The sequence below is a fragment of the Talpa occidentalis genome, unplaced genomic scaffold (genome assembly GCF_014898055.3).
Source record: "Talpa occidentalis isolate TD23 unplaced genomic scaffold, MPIMG_talOcc4v2.1 talOcc4.7, whole genome shotgun sequence".
NCBI classification, from domain to species: domain Eukaryota; kingdom Metazoa; phylum Chordata; class Mammalia; order Eulipotyphla; family Talpidae; genus Talpa; species Talpa occidentalis.
The window spans coordinates 124769406-124786349 of record NW_023605083.1 but is presented as its reverse complement, the minus strand read 5'-3'; the positions used below and the strand labels follow the sequence as shown (position 1 = coordinate 124786349).

The 16944-nt window shown below is 46.0% G+C and overlaps 1 protein-coding gene across 8 annotated transcripts in view; it reads right to left on the bottom strand.

The window, feature by feature from the left end:
- MAP3K3 (mitogen-activated protein kinase kinase kinase 3) overlaps positions 1-16944 on the bottom strand; it is an 80641-nt gene that overhangs the window by 2917 nt on the left and 60780 nt on the right. For 4 of the 8 annotated variants that reach the window (XM_054688906.1, XM_054688908.1, XM_037494749.2 and 1 more), the window contains 9 exons: positions 12289-12422; positions 8513-8574; positions 6021-6088; positions 5741-5833; positions 4940-5131; positions 4223-4371; positions 3476-3607; positions 2928-3057; positions 2422-2599 (listed from right to left, as the gene is read on the bottom strand). In XM_054688906.1, the coding sequence (XP_054544881.1) occupies positions 2422-2599; positions 2928-3057; positions 3476-3607; positions 4223-4371; positions 4940-5131; positions 5741-5833; positions 6021-6088; positions 8513-8574; positions 12289-12422 (1138 nt within the window). Of the gene's footprint in view, positions 1-2421; positions 2600-2927; positions 3058-3475; positions 3608-4222; positions 4372-4939; positions 5132-5740; positions 5834-6020; positions 6089-8500; positions 8575-12288; positions 12423-16944 lie in introns of all 8 variants that reach the window. The other 4 variants (XM_054688907.1, XM_054688905.1, XM_037494750.2 and 1 more) reach the window with 1 other exon arrangement.

The following is a 16944-nucleotide window of genomic DNA, read 5'->3' as shown; positions in this document are numbered from 1 at the left end:
CTCCACCATCCACTCTCCCTTTTCTAAGGACCTTGATTCTATCAGGCCCACCTGGATAATCCAGGATGATCTCCCCATCTCAAAATTCGGACTCAGTCATATCTACAAAGGCCCTTGCCCATATATGGTACTGCTCACATACTAAAGGGATTAGCACATGGATATCAGGAGACCATTATTCAGTCCGCCATCACATTCCAAGGGGAACGTCACACCCTTTCAGGGGATGGACATGATGTCACATGGAGTAAATACAAGCTGTTTGAACACTCAAAGAGGGAGGTGAGGCCTGCTACTTCAGGAGACTGATCTAGGCCTTCAGAGTGGATCCTACTCCTTCAGAGATTTAATGAACATAGGGGTAATTTCCATGGCCCAGTTTCCATAGCTGTTGCTACTAGTGGTTAAAACACAGCTCATCTAAAACCCCCAAATAGCAAAAGCTCTCCTGACTAAAAGGGGGAAGAATGGAGCTATTACACGCCCAGACTTCAAACAATACTACAAAGCCATCATAATAAAAACAGCATGGTATTGAAACAAAACCTGACACACAGATCAATGGAATTTAACAGAAAGCACAGAAATAAATCCAAATATATATGATCAATTAACCTACGAAAAAGGAGCAAAGAACATACACTGGAACAAGGAAAGCCTCTTCAATAAATTGGTGTTAGGAAAACTGCAACATGCAAAAAAATGAAACTAGACCACCATACACAAAAATCAACTCAAAATAGATAAAAGATTTGAATGTAAGACCTGACACCATAAAATATATAGAAGAAAACATAGGCAGGGCCTCCCCTGATGGTGCAGGCGGTCAGCGCAGCGCTGTGAAGCTGTCTGCAGCCTCTGCAGTGCCGGTTCGATCCCGGCCAGCGGTGAGGGTCCCACATGGGTGGCAGACCTCTCCTGTCTCACCTGCTGCTCCCCTCAGCAGTGTATTTTGTCAGTCTGCCTGTTCTGCTCCCTGCTCTGTCTCCAGTGAATCCTCTCACCCTCCTGCACATCTGGCCTGTACCCTGGTTCTTGTATAAATAAATAAATCTTAAAAAAAAAAAAAAGAAGAAGAAAACAAAGGCAAAACATTCCATGACATAAATCTCAGAAACATCTTTGAGTATTCTTCTCCAGAAGGAAAGAAAACAAAGAAGATAAACAGCTGGGACTACATCAAACTAAAAAGCTCTATACAGCAAAAGAGACATCCTGTACTACAAAGAGACATCCTACTGAATGGGAGAAAAATATTTGCACACCATATGATAGATAAGGGACTGATATCAAAGATCTACAAACAGCTCAGCAAAAACAAAGCAAACAGCCCAGTTAATAAATGGGCAGAAGAACTAAAAAGACTCTTCTGCAAAGAAGAAATCCTTGGATTTCTTCTTTGGAAGGATGTTGGCTCCTAAATCCAAATGGCCAACAGGCATATGAAAAAATGTTCAACATCACTAATTATCAGAGAAATGCAAATCAAAACCACAATGCAATACCACCTCACTCCAGTAAGAATGGCCCACATTAAAAAAAGCCCAGAAACAACAAGTGCTGGAGAGGATATAGAGATAAAGGAACCCTCTTACACTGCTGGGGGGAATGTAAACTGGTCCAGCCGCTATGGAATGCTGTGTGGAGGGTCCTCAGAACACTGAAAAATGGGGCTTCCATATGACCCAGTGATTCCACTCCTAGGAATCTACCCAAAGAAACAAAAACTCTAATTCAAAAGGAAACCTGCACGCCTTTGTTTACTGCAGCACTATTTACAACAGCCAAGATATGGTAACAACCCAAATGCCCCAAAATAAACAAATGGATCAAAAAGTTGTGGTATATTTATACAATGGAATATTACTCAGCAATGAAAAAAGACAAACTCATGCCATTTGCAGCAACATGGATGGAGCTGGAAGGGATCATGCTAGCTGAAATTAGTCAGAAGGAACAAGTTGAACAACAAGTGGTCTCACTGATATGTGGAGTATAGAAGAACCAAACAAAAGGTCAAGAAAAAGTCAAAGCTAGCAAGCTGACCACAGACCTGAGACATAGCAAAGGAATGGGAGGGAGGGGAGGTGAAACAGGGGAGGCATGAACGCAAGGAATGTGGTGCTGGTCCGTAGAGAATATGGTGGCAGGAGAACTACAAGGACTACAACAATGTAAGAAAAAAATTTAGTTAAAAAATAAAGAACAAAAGAGAAAAAAAAAAAAAAAAAAACCACAGTGCAAATGCCCTATGTGTTGTTGCAGGTGCCGCCACCCCTGCACACGTGGAGTGAGGCACACCAGCCCGCATCTTGCCCTAGCTGGCAAGAGGCGGTTCTCCCTCCCTCAGGCCATACTGCAAAGCCCCCAAAACTCATTTTTAAGCTACAGCCCAATAGCGACAGGAGCCCCAGTGCTCACCACACATCTGCCTTCCTTCCGTAGCCTTCACCGCTGATGACCTCAGGGCTCATCCAGTAGGGTGTGCCGGTGACCGAGCGCATGCCTGTGCCTGACATGCAGATGGTCTGCAGACGCTTGCTGGCCCCAAAGTCCCCCAGCTTTACATTCCCAGCAGAGTCTCGAAGGATGTTGGCTCCTAAGGCAAGAGGGTAGAGGCTGCGATCCCAGACAGTCTGGGCATTTTCCGCCATCCTCCCTCTTTCGCTGCCTCCCAGGTCACTGGGCAGCTGGGGGCTGCCGAGACTAGACACAACCTGCGCCTAGCAAGCAGAAGCCTTGGCCCGCAGAAGGAAATGACCAGCACTGTGGCTGACACCTGCAGAGCACTTCACAGCATTTTCCCAAACTGTTCAACCAACCCTCACACCCATCTCCCAAGGAAGGAATTACAGTACCCACTTTCCAGAGGGTTCAAGATGGTTACGTGACCGGGTCTTAGACACCCCACACCTGCCTCTGCTCACCCTTGATGTCCCGGTGAACAATCATGTTGCTGTGCAGGTAGGACATGCCCTCCAGGATCTGCCGGGTGTATTTTCGGGTCACACTCTCTGTCAGAGCTCCGTAGGCCTTCAACTGATCTTTCACTGAGCCCTAGAGCCACAGTAATCAGAGGGCATCACCTCCGGAAGGAGGAAAGGCTACTCCAGCCCAAGCATGGCAGCAAACCCTGTTTATTACGATGTGCCAAGTACTTGGCTAGCGACTTGAGCAGCTTAGAGAAAAGCATGAGGCAGTCCTTGCCTCACGTAACAGGAGAAAGGCGCACCTCTGCGGAGGTAAAGGCAGTACTTACAGAATAGTGTGACCCTCCCCCACCTAAAGCCAGGGACATTTCTCGCTCCACCCAGGCACTGCTGCCCTCCTGACTCCAGGTCCTGCCATTGCCTCACCTCTTCCCCCAAGTCTCTGAGCCTGAGGTGATTAGACTCATGCCACAGGGACCTTCCACCACATCCCCCAGTCCCAGGTCAGGCCCTCTCTGTGGTCTCACACACCGAGGGGCACATACCCCTGGCATGTACTCCATGAAGATGGTCAGAGTCTTCTCGGCGCGGTCCCGCAGGCAGCCATAGTACTGGACAATGCGCTCGTGCTGCAAGTTCTTCAGCAACTGGATCTCACATTCCAAAGCGCTCACCTCCTAGGGGAGGGCCCAGAGGTCACCGTGGCCCTCAGCACCTGGAATCAGCTTAGCTTGCCCTAGTCAGTGGCCTCACAGGGTCTGTCTGTTTTGGGAACTTCAGCTGGAGAAAAGAGGGGCCCTCAACCGTCTGGTCCATGGTCATATGCTGGGCAGCCCTTGGAATGGTGGCACTTATATGTGGGAAGGAGGCAGGTGGTGGGATGAGAGAGGGGTTGTGGGAACTTAGTTAAAATAACTGCTATATGTGTCCACTCAAATTTGACTATAGGCCACACCCAAAGCTGAACTCCAAAGACCTGGGCTGAGGGCTGACACAGGCATCTGCTGAGGGAGGGGCAGGTCTTTCTCTGTGGCACGACTCATCAGCCCTTGGTTGCTACTGGGACTCTGGCATCAACTGAGTTCCTCACACCTAGCCCTCCCCAGGTGCCTGATGCTCTTTGGACCATCATCCCTTCACTGCAGCACCAGGGCCAGGGTGGACAGGAAGGAAGCTTGAGGGGAAGAATGAAGGGAGAGCAACCTTTAGCATCTGAAGCAATTAGTCTGTGCAACAAAACTGGTGCTTTTGTTGAAAAGGAACTGGAAGTCAGACCCTGGGGAAGGCAGTACCTTGCTCGTCTCAGGACTATCTGGGTCAAACTGGACCTGCTTGGAAGCAAGTTCTCGTCCTGTGTCCACGTCATAGCACAAATAGACCCTGCCGAAGGCACCTTGCCCTAAGAGCTTCCCGCGACGCCAGTTGATGGGGGCACTAGGAGCTATGAGAGCACAGAAGGAGAGACCATGAGTCCACGCACATCACTTATTAACATCTCACCTCATTCTCCAGAGGCTCTACGATGGACCCTCAACTCAAGGTCTGCAGCACCAGCACCATCACACCTCTCAGTACAGCAACCTCCCCCTCCTACCGCCCATATGGAGCAGGACCAGTGCCCTAGTCAATCAGACCTTGAGATCCAAGTCCTGAGAAGCAGTGGATGCTAATGCCATACTCTTCTGCACTGATCAAAGTGCAGAAGATTTTCATCAAAATTTGCTTCCGAAGCTCAATATCTTACTATGACAGAGACGAAAGAAACTACTCCTCAGTTTAAACATGGAAAAACTAAAGACCAGAGAGGGCAAACAGCTTGTCACACAATAGCAAAGAGAGGCATACAGTGCAGGGGGTCTGCTGCCCATGAACCTCAGGTTCCTCCACTGTGGTGAGCATGGGCCAGAGCAGCTAACTGCTAAGTTGAACAGCGCCTGGACCCGCTGGCCTCCCGCCCTGTAGCTTGTCTGAGCATCCCTGGAATACCCTGGCCGGGGCCCACTCCTCACACTTGGTTGGCACATTCCTCTCCTGCACAGAGAGAGTGTTCTCGCTGTCTGCGCTGCGCAGGCGCCCTCGCGGGTCCAAGTATTGCACTGCCAGACCCATGTTCTCGCCATTTGTGCTCAGGGAGCGGCTGGAGGGCACCAGGGTGAACAGGTTGCCTTGATGACGTCGTATTCGGGGAAACGTTCTTCTGCCTAAGGGGTGTCGGAGCCAGAGTAGAATAAGTCAGATCCTTAGCCATGAGGCTGAAATTGCAAACCAGGTCACACCACCAGCTCGGGTCCATCCTATCTGCCTCTCATCTGACTCATGCCAGAAGGGCTACTATCCCAAACACCCTGAGAATCAGGACAAAAGCAGGAATTAGGAAACCACGGATCGTTCAGGGAACCTTGGCCAAAGGGAAGGCACAGCTCTGGCCTAGAAGCCCCACAGCACTCACAAGGCCAACCCACAGGGAATCTCTGTTTTCTTTGGCATCCATGTCCCAAGGAAGCTCTGCCCTGAGGCAGAAGAGGGCGTTGGAGAGTCCGAGCCCCTGGAACATGCTGTGATCTCAGACAAAGGACAGAGCTCCCAGTGTCATCTTGGTCTACAAATAACACCTTCCCCTCCCCACCGTCTCTAGTATTGAAAGTCTGGGCACAGTTCCTTGGGAATAAAGGAAAAAGAGTCTGGAGCGTGTGAGGGAAGTTGGGGGTGGGAAGGGGGAGCCCACCCACTGGCAGTGGCTTTTCTCTAGAGGCGCTCTAACCATGTCCCTCTGAGGCAGCCAGCAGGGGGCAGAGAGGAGGCGCACTCACCGTCGTTGTAGTCCTTGTGGTGCACAGACACATGGTAGCGCCGGGGGTAGGTTCCACCTTTGACCCCTTTGTCATAGGGCTGAGTTTCCCGATCTAAGTAAGATAGGGCAATCACTGGCTTCTGGGTAGGTCAATGCGAGAGCCACTTAAACCTATATATCTCCTGAGACCTTGGAGCAGCAGACTGGAGAAGACTTAAAATACAGTCCAAGATTCTTAGTACTGTCTAAAGCAGAATGCCTGCGGGCCCTGCCACCACCCTGCAGTCTAGGGCACTCACCCGAGAACTCCTGTCTGTTGTCTGGGAAGCTCTGGGCTCGGGACATTCGAGATTTCCGGAATGATGGGCTGAAAACAAAACAAAACAAAACAAAATCACAAAGTAGGCTCCAGCGACTTCCAAAGCCCACAAGGGCAGAAGGCAGGATATCCAGATGGACTCCCGTGTCTAATTTCTTCCCATGTTACGACGCAGAATTTGAGAGAAAGAGCCCTTTTCTGAGCTCAATCTCACACTTTGTCTTTGCTAGCTTGACAAGACCCTCACACCAGACCCTCCAGCCTCTTGACACTTAACCTTGGCTGCACTGTACTGTCCCTTTTTAGCCTTCTCTCCCCCTTGGTCACAGGGCTTTGAAGAGTTTCAAAAAAAAAAAAAAAAAAACCATGCCCAGGGTAGTAATAAAAACAGTAACAACACCAGTTTGCAGATTGTTGGGCTCTTACTGTACAAAGTGAGTCTTTTCTTAATTCATCTTTACAGCCTTGTGAAGTAATAAAATTAAAGCACTATAATAGCAGGTACCCATTATTGAAGAGTTATTTCTTTCTATTCATCAGAAACACCTAAGAGGTTAGGTATTAAGATCCTTATTTGATTTCTCCTAGGGTATACAGCTAATAAGCAACAGAACCAGACTGTAAATCCACATCTGTGGACCCCAAAGTCTGTGTTCTTGCCACTAACTCAAGCAGTTTCCTTTCAGACTAATCACCACCATCCCACTGAAGAGATGAGGAAACTGAGGAACAGAAGGTTAAGGGATTATCAGAAGACACACAACTATTATTTGCTAGAGGTAGATGTGGATCCTGGTCTGTCTGGTTTCAGATCCCATGAAGGGAAGATGAAAGCCTTAAGTTCAAGTTAGGCCAGGAAGTACAAGTCCAGGTCACTGGGTCTCATTCCCAAAGGGAGAATAACAAAACATCAGAACATCAGAAAAAAAACCTAAGGCTCAGTAAATAAATTTAGCTATTTTTCCCAGCATCAATCTGACAGGTCTGTTCCCTTACACGTGAGTGCCTTTTTTTTTTTTTTTAAAAGATTTATTTATTTATGATACAAGAGCTGGGGTGTAAGCCAGAGGTGGAGGGGGTGAGAGGATTCACCAGAGAGAGTGGGGAACAGAACAGGCAGATTGAATGAATGAAATACACTGCTGAGGGGAGCAGCGGGCAAGACAGGAGAGGCAGCTGTACAATGTGGGTCAGCTCCCTGGCCGGCTGGGGATCGAACTCATGCTGCAGTAGCCAGCAGTAGCTTGATTGTGCTGTGTTTAACCCCTGGGCCACCAGGGAGGCCTGTGAGTGCCTTTTAAGAGGTCACAGGTCAAAAACTCTCAACTCCTCTCAGCCCCTGCCATAGCACCTGAGATAGTCCAAAGCCAGAGCCAGTCCCTGTCCTGGAAGAGCCCCGGGTTAGGGCCTGGCATTTCCACCTGTGCCACTGCCAACCTATGCCTTCTCAATCTTCTGGGTGGATGGACAGCAAGCCAAGTACAGGCTAGGAATTGGATACCAACAAGTACCATCCAGAGGGAGGACAGCTCTCAGTAGCATGCAGACCTGTTAGGAAAGACAGGTGCAAACCTGGCTCCACAGCCTCTGACCACAGCCCTAAGCCATGAGCAACTGTGGTCTCAGGCATAACTAGGTCAAGGGGAAAAAGTGGCTGGAAGGGTGCCAAAGCCAACTCCCATCATGGCCTGTGACAGGAGAACCGTGTTGTAGAACCATTTGGTACGTAAAGGACAATGCTTGTTCTCTCTCAAAGTGTTAGAAAAAGAATCCATGCCAAGCAGGCAGTGTGGGAAGCGGTCTGGATATTTTGTTTTTTGGTTTTTACATCACAGTTTTTATTACACAGGGAACATTGGTAGGAGACCAAAAAAAGAAAGCAAATTCAGTTTTTCTCCCCAAAACACTGAAGGTCCCTTGCTTCTCAGTCTGAGATCACAGCAGTGAGGCCAAGAGTTAATTCATCTTTACAGCCTTGTGAAGTAATAAAATTAAAGCACTATAATAGCAGGTACCCATTATTGAAGAGTTATTTCTTTCTATTCATCAGAAACACCTAAGAGGTTAGGTATTAAGATCCTTATTTGATTTCTCAAATAAGGAGAAAAGACTCACTCTCAAAGTGAGAAAAGACTCACTTTGTGCAGAGTGCAAACATGTAAAGCACTTGGAACAATACAGCAAGTATTTAATAAATGTGGGCTGCTATTGTGGGCTCTATTATTACATTTATTTAATTAACAAATAACAAACATGACATTCTTAGGGTGTTTGGAAAATTAAGGAGATGGCTGGGAATCCCAGTCAAAGATTTCTTTCCCAGAAGCATATTGTTTTAACTCTGGGCCTGCAGACCAGTATCTAGAGTGGAGATACAGAAACCAGCTAATACTATTGCTTTAGACTGTCAGTTCCCCGAATGCCTATGCTCTAACCCCCAAACTAGCCACAGTCCCATACCTGTCTGCTGACCTGTCCAAGGACTGACAGCTTCCCGACAAGGAATTCTCAGCACTGCTCAGAGGATCCAGCATCTGCAAGGCAAGTCATACAATAACACTCAGTCCCAATCCAAGCCACAGCCAGGTGACAAAGATTTACAGCCCAGTCAGGGCCAGCAAATGGCCCACCCTTCAAAATATGAAAGTGCCCTTGCTCCCCACGCACTGGGAAGAATGGCTAGAAAGGTACCATTCTCCCCTGTAGTATGAAAGGCAAGTTTCTAGGAGGGAGGAAAATGCCTGGCTGGCATCCCAAGGAACTCTGCCAGGAGAGCAAAGCAGAGACGCTGCTTCTTTTGTTGGCATTTTCTTGGCTCATGAACACTATAGCCTAGAGCTAGAGATGGCACTACCCTTCAGTGCATTTGGGTGGGACCATGGTGCTTCTGTTTGTACTCCATAATTTATAATGCACAAAGACAAGATTGCCCTTGGTTCACAGATGAGCCACTGCAGGTCTACAGAGCTTAGGAGAATTGCTTCAAGTTAAAAAACTAGGTAGCACGCAGCTATTACAGACAAAAAAATTCTCAACTCCTGGTTCTCATGTAGAGGTAATAAGTATCTATATAAATTTAAATGTTCCTCTGGCTCTTAGTCAAATGTAATAACAAACCCTTCAAAATAGTTTTTTTTTTCCAATTAATCTTGCCTTCATTTTCCCTGGGGTGGGGGTCTTTACCACCAGAGTACTCATTATTTGAGATACAAAGTTAATTATTATGTAGGGAAGGAAAGCATCCAAATTATGAAAATTCACTAGCAATTTTCATAAAATTAGTTTCCAACTTAAATGTTCTCTTCTCATTTAATACCAGGGTCTATCTCACCAATAATTTCAAATGTTTTAGGTCATAGGATTTTTCAAAACCTACCAATCAAGGCAAATTAATTATAAAATAAAAATGCAAATATCGCTAAGGATATAGATATTCCAAAGTGGATGAAACCAATGTGGGAAAGAATAGCCCCCAAATGCACATTGGCAAGGTTAGCTCCGTTAACAGAAGAGAGAATGGGCAAGTATAACATGACAGGTGTGATTAAGGAGGAAGAATACCAAAGAGAGAAGCCTTTGGAGAACCCACTGACTTCTGCGAAGGCTTTTATTAAAAAAGGACTCTCTTTATGATTGGTGCATAAATCAAAGGTGACATGAAGGAAGTTACATTGCACTATAAAAATTAAACCAGAAGATCAACATGAAGCATGCTCTTTTCTAAAATGATTTATTTTTATTTGTACATGCATACAAGAACTGGGGAATAGGCCAGAGGTGTGGGTGAGGGTGTGTGTGTGAGAGAGGATTCACCAGACACAGAGTGGGGAGCAGAATAGGCACATCTACTGAAATAAACTGCTGAGGGGAGCAGTAGGTGAGACAGGAGAGGTCTGCTGTGCCATGTGGGTCAGCTCCCTGGCTGGGGATCAAACTCATGCTGCAGTGGCTGCTGATATCTTGATAGCGCAGAGACTTTAACCCCTGCGCCAGCAGGGAGGCCCTGAAGCCTGCTTTTTTTAATTATAAAAATTAGCAAACAGATGCAGCTATTACCTAAATCTAATTAAAGAAAAACACAAAGTAAACTTATCATAGTTTCACCTTTCAAGAAAGTCCCTATTGGATATTCTTTCACTATACACCATGCTGTTTTGGTCTCTGCTAAGTGGATTTTTATCTTGAACAGCAACTGTGGGACCCCCAAAGAAGAACGTAGTAGGCATTCCCAGTTGCAACCTTCCTTAGCCTCTAAAAATCTGTCTTCACTAGGAGTCAAATACTCCTATGACTTCTGGAGCCAGACATGTAAAGCGAAAAGTTAAATCATCAAGGTATAGGATCAAAGGGAGGGATAGAGACCAAAGGCAATCAAAGTCATTTGCAATCTGTGAGGTTTTACACTCAGGTTGCCCCATGTCCAGAAATGCTCTGGTTAGAGAAAGTGGAAAGGACCGTCAGTAAATGTGCAATAAAGGAATCTGCAGCTAAATGCACTACAGGTCACTATTCCAAATACAAATTTATTTGCAAGGCAGGAGGACAGAAAGAAACAGCAGTGTAAAGGGCTTCTCCTAGCCTATACAGTTTGAACAATGCTAACAGAAATTAGCAACTGGGGGCCTCCCTAGCGGTGCAAGGGGTTAAGTCACAGCACTATGAAGCTATCTGCAGTCACTGAAGCTTGAGTTCGACCCATGGCCAGGGAGGTGACCCACATGGCACAGCAGACTTCTCCTGCCTCGCCTGCTGCTCCCCTCAGCAGTGTTTTGCAGTAGATCCACCTGAGTGGGGGAGCACCCCACTCCGTCTCTCTTACCCCCCACACCTCTGGCCTGTACCCCAGTTCTTGAATGCATAAATAAATAAATCTTAAAAAAAAAAAAAAGAAGCAACTGAGGAAATTAAATTTACAAGGGAAAGAGAAGTTGTAAGAATTGGCTTTTTTGTAAAATCTCTCATGAGATGATTCTGGTTCTTTTAATGGACACTTTATCCTTAAGAAATTTTCTCTTTCCCCAAATTTAGAAATCCCCCAAATTTAGAAAAGCAAGTCTCTGCAATCAAAGCAAGCTTGCTGAGAAGTCTTCAGAATGAAGACAGAGGTCGTACTCTAGCTGGGTTTACTAAGCCCAAATGCCACCTTCACATATGAGCCACTAGTTAAAAAGCTAGTCAATTAAATGGGTGAATGATGATAAGGGTGGACACACTTTTAGGTCAGTGACTCTCCCTTCAGTGGGTCATAGTCTCCCTCTGAGCATGAGCAGGATCCTGCTTCTAGTCAGTGGACAAAAGCAAAGGATAGGGTATTCACTTACATGATCCTTCATTACCTAAGACTCTACCTTTGCAGACCGGAGCAAGATTCCCCTGCTGGTTTTGAAGAAGTTGCTGTATTGTGGGATGGTCACCTGGCAAGGAACTACTGGGGGTTTCGAGGAGCTCAGAGTGGCCCCTAGATGACAGCCAGCAAGAAAATTGGGGCCACAGTCCTATGGCCACAAGGAACTGAATTCTGCTAGCAACCACGTGAGCTTGGAAGGGAAAGGCATACAGAAAGGAATACAGAGTGGCTGACTCCGAGGTTAAGGGTGTCAGATGCAACCTAATGTGACCCTGCACGGAGGACCAAGTAAGTCATGCCTGGATTCTGGACCTAGGGAAACTATAAAATAACAAGTATGTGTCGTTTTAAGCTGCTAAATTTGTGATAATTTGTTATGCAGTAATAGATAACTACTATAGCTACATACAGCTACTATCCATCATCGCAAAAGTTCACCCAAAGTTAATCAACCCCACAAAGTAGACTATCTGGATATGATAGTCTGCTGCTCCCTACCTTTCACTAAGAAATAGCAAAACTAAAATATCGCCCAAAAAATGTGTCAGTTTAGGATTAGTCATATGTTAAAACTCTACTGAAATGACAGGCGAGTGCAAGGAAGGAGATAAACACCAGACTAGTGCTCTGGAGGCAAACCAATGACAGGATCATAAAAGAGGAGAAATTTGTCAAATGTTCATCCAACACTACTGAGGCTGGGGAGTTTACACTGTCTCTCTGGGAGGAATTGATTTTGGGCCCCTGAAAAAGGAATAATCTATATATAGATAGGACTGGTTTCCAAAAGATGTGCTAGGTGGGGTTCAAGTCTCTCTACTTTGCACCATGCCCACTGAGAACCCCCATTATATTTTTGGTCTAACATACCCCAAGGCACAGTCCAGCCTCCCAGACTTACACACTGCTCACTGGTCTCTGGAATGAATTCCCCCTCACTGTTGATGCTGGTATAGGATCCTTGCCGGGCAATTCGCTGCTGCCGCTCAGGTACATAGCCAGGGGGAGGTGAGCTTCGACCAGGGTTCTGTGAGCCTAAAGAATAGAAACAAGACCTTTGACCACAGGGCCCAGGACATGCAGCCTGACCAAATGCAGACATGGGGCCAGCTCAGAAACACCAGGCCAAGCAGTCAGGGAGGTGACTCTGGCCACCACAATCTAGCACATTCCACATTCTCTGAGGCCAATAAATCCCCTCCTAACAGAAGACTAACTGCAGAGATGGAGCAGGCACTAGTACACATATGACCAAGGACCTTGGAACAAAATATGACCCAGAACAAACCCTATTAAAACAATTTAGACTGGTAAGCATATAAGCATTTTTCAAAAAGCCTCGATTAAAATGTCACTCCTGTCTAATTCTACCTGTAGCGTTCCATTTCTCACCTCTCCTCCCAGCCTAGGAAGTACTAGGAATTTCATTCATCCATCAGTCTACTTCCCTTGAGCTTTGGATGAAGCTGTATCTTGAGACTGACGCCCAGGGAAAAGGCACCGCCACACACCTGAGCATCTTTCTCCATCTCTCTCTGCTGCTCCATTCCTCCCATCAGTGCCCTCTTTATCTGTTCTCTATCTGCACCAAGTCACAAGGCCTCCCACGGGTCTGGCCAGGAGCAAGACTATAGTTGCTCCATCCCTATCCACTCCCACCCATCCTTGCTAAGAGTGTTATTACCTTGTATTTACATAGTGCTTTACTTTTTGTTGGACATTTTACAATGATTACATTTGATTTTCAACATTGCAGTAGAGACTTGGCAAATTCTGAGTCCTACTAAGTGACATGCATTCTGTAAGATTTCTTTACACTTATTATTTCACTTAATCTTCTCAGTAATCCTGAGGTAAATATTTGCATTATTTAACAGAAAAGGAAATAGAGACTCAAAGTGCTTTACATTTCTCGAAAGAAATATAACATAGGTAGGAATTATCTCTATTTTACAAGTAAAAGAACATAGTCAATTTGCATGCACTTTTACTACATCAGTTTGTAAGACGGAACAGTTATTACTCTAACATTCCTAAATGACATAAAATGTGTTGAGATATTTTGTAAGTCACTAAGGGATGCTTTTCTATCATAAGGTGTTTTGAGTCTAGGAAAATGTCTCCCTACTCTTAGCTTAGAGCTTTTTCTGATTAATTCTACTGTTGTCCATGATCAGAGAAGGAGACAAAGGTGAGGCCAGAAGTTTGCATCTTTTTCCCTTTCTGTGTTCAACGGACATATCTCCAGAAGGTTTAACAAAGCTTTAACAATACCTGCACACAAATACTTCTGATACTTTCAAAACTTAAATACAGGACTCTTAGCCTGAGCCCCTTTCCTGTTCTGGAGAGAAGAAATTTACCCCATTACGTAGCAAACCAGAGATATGAGGGCCTTCCAACTCCCTTATCTAACACTACTCCCTCCACCACCGCCACCACCAATTCCCAGAAACCCGACAGCAGAAGGGCCATCTTGCAACAAAGCAGGCTGCTTTCCTTGCTGGTTGGTTTTTCCAGTCTAGTTCAGGGCTGTAGCACCAAGTTTCCTGAAATGGAACTGCAGGCAAGATGGTCTGTGGGAATGGCTAAGGAAGAAAGATAGAACAAATTTGGTGGCTGGAAATCTGAGGAAGAACCTGACTCACTCTACCCTGGTAGATGGGAACTGCCAACTGCCTACTCCTGCCTTTCTTGATATAACCCTAATCTAGACCAGTTTCAGAAGGAAAATTTAGGATATATACACAGGTGCTGCGTGTTTCTCTGTGTGTAGCTATATATATCTATCTATCTATCTATCTATATGCATCTATGTATCTTTACTGTTGTTCAGCAGCTCATGTGGCGCCCAGGAGCACTCAGTTTGTGCTCTGCATTTTGGATGTGAGGTTGCATACCAGGGATAAGGTATCTATTGCAAAGGCCAGTCTCTGCTCTTTGAACAACCTGGAACAGAAGGCAGGCCTAGCAAAGTGCTAAGGTTCAATGACACTTTCTGAACCAGGTGGCTCCTCCCAAAATCTAGGAACCCTAAGAAGGAAGAAAAATATTTAAAGTCACAGAATGCTGGGGACGGTTGCTCTTTAAAAGATAATCTCTAGAAAATTTAAGTTTTTATTTTTAATGACTTTCAAGAAACTGACATCCTCCTTGATTCACATGAAGTTAGTTGTTTAGAATATATGCTCCTTTGGTTATATGGAAGACACGTCAATGAATTTCCCCCAAGAACACTCTCAATTTCTTGTTGGAGGCATCAACCCAGCCTCTAGAACCACTGACAATTAGGTATTGAGGCCAGAAGGCTAACACAGGGCTCTCAGTAATTTGGCTTCCCTACCAGACCCCAGAGCAGAGGCCAGAATCAAAACTGCTTTTAAAAGAGGCATAGAATTTTGCTGGGTTTCTCGTCCATACACCTCACTCACAGAGTAGAGGCTACCGCTTCTGAGATAAAGAAAGAGATACTTGAGCTATGCCTTTCAAATGCTCTCAAACAGCCTATGAAGGAAAAGAGTGTTTGTCCGAGTTCTCTAAGCCCTGGCAAAAACTGACAGGTCTCTGGGTAAATTTAGGGGCATTGTGCCATGAACTAGTAGAGCAATGAAATCAGCCACAGCAATTTTTTTTCCCTTTTCTTTTCAATCCTCTGTTACTGCTTGTTTAATCCTCACAACACCTGGTGGTGGAGGCACATCACCTACACTGTATGAAGGAAAGCTGAGACCCAAATTCACAGAGTGACTGAATGGTGGGGCTGTCGCTAGAAAACTGGCCTTGTGACTCTTCGGTGCAGCTGAACCAAGGCAATTTTGAGACTGTTATTTATTTCCAAAAAGGGCACTCTGCTCAACCAAGTGGCAGAAGGCAAAGACTTCTCTCTGAGCTGGCCAGGCCATGTGCACCTCAAGAACAATCTAAACAGGGGCCTCCCTGGTGGCGCAAGGGGTTAAAGCGCCGCACTATGAAGTAATCCGCATCCTCAGCGGCACGAGTTCGATCCCCGGCCAGCCAGAGAGCAACCCACATGGCGAAGCAGACCTCTCCTGTCTCACCCCCTGCTCCCCTCAGCAGTGTATTTCAGTCAGTCTGCCTGTTCTCATCCCGCCCTGTCTCTGAAATCCTCTCGCCCCCCTGCATCTCTGGCCCGCACCCTAGCTCTTGTATGCATAGATAAATCTTTAAAAAAAAAAAAAAAAAAAGAACAATCTAAACAGTAGATGGGGAAGCCTCCCTGAGTAGATGGGGAAGCCACCCTGGTGGTGTAAGGGTTAAAGTCTGAGTGCTATCAAGCTATCACCAGCCACTGCAGCACGAGTTTGATCCCCAGCCAGGGGGTTACCCACATGGCACAGAAGACCTCTCCTGTCTCACATGTTGCTCAGTGTAAGTACACTGCTCACCTCAGCAGTGTATTTCAGTAGATCCGCCTGTTCTGTTCCCCATCTGTCTCTGGTGAAACCTCTCACCCCCCCCCACCTCTGGCCTGCACCCCAGTTCTTATATGCATAACTACATAAAAATAAATCTTTTAAAAAATAAACAAACAGGGCCTCCCCGGTGGCGCAGTGGTTGAGCGCTGGGTTGCGAAGCTGCCCGCGGCCTCTGAGGTGCCAGTTCGATCCCCGGCTGCTCCCCGGCCACCAGAGGAGGGTCCCACATGGCGCGCAGACCTCTCCTGCTGCCCGCTGCTCCCCTCAGCAGTGTACTTCGGTCCTTCTGCCTGCTCTGCTCCCTGCTCTGGCTCTGGTGAATTCTCTCACCCTCCCGCGCTTCTGACTGTACCCAGTGTTTGTATAAATAAATAAATAAAATTTTTTTAAAAAATAAATAAATAAAATAAAAAAATAAACAAACAGTAGATGGGGATCCCTACCCATGGGAAATAGGGCAGCCTTTCTGCCAGAAGCAGGAAGGAGGCTAATAAGGGGATTTCTTGACAGCACAGGGAAAAGAAACACAGTGCCCTGTTTCATGAATTTCACTTGTCCTGCCCAGGATCACCTATGAGCCAGAGGCCACCGATACAAGATGTCATGGACTCAGCGACAAAGACAAGATTGCAGCAAGGGGAAATCTGAATCAAGAATAAGAAAGCTACCCCGCTTTCCCACAGCCCACATATCAAAGGCCCATGTACTTGGCCATTTCTCTTGATACAGTGGTTTAAGTTTTTTCAGTGCAACTATGAAAAATGGATGGTTTCCTTAAGCCCTACCATGTCTCAAAACATGAATACTACTTAACACTTGGCTAACAAATGTTAGTCTAGTGCCTGCTTCCTACTTTTGATTGTGGGTAACATCTTGGTAGCCCACACATTCTGTGCAAATTCAATCCATATGTTGGCAGCCTTTGCTAGCAGCAGAAGTAACCTAGTAAGATAAACAAGGTGTAGTAAGAAAAGCCTAAGCTTTAGAATTAGATGAATTAGAACAGGAGTTCAAATCAGGCTTTGTGCTCTAAATGGAAGATTTTAATTCTCTTCTACTGCTACTTCTTCACCTGCAAAAATGGTGAATTATCTACCTTGTAACCTTTTTTGGAAGTTATA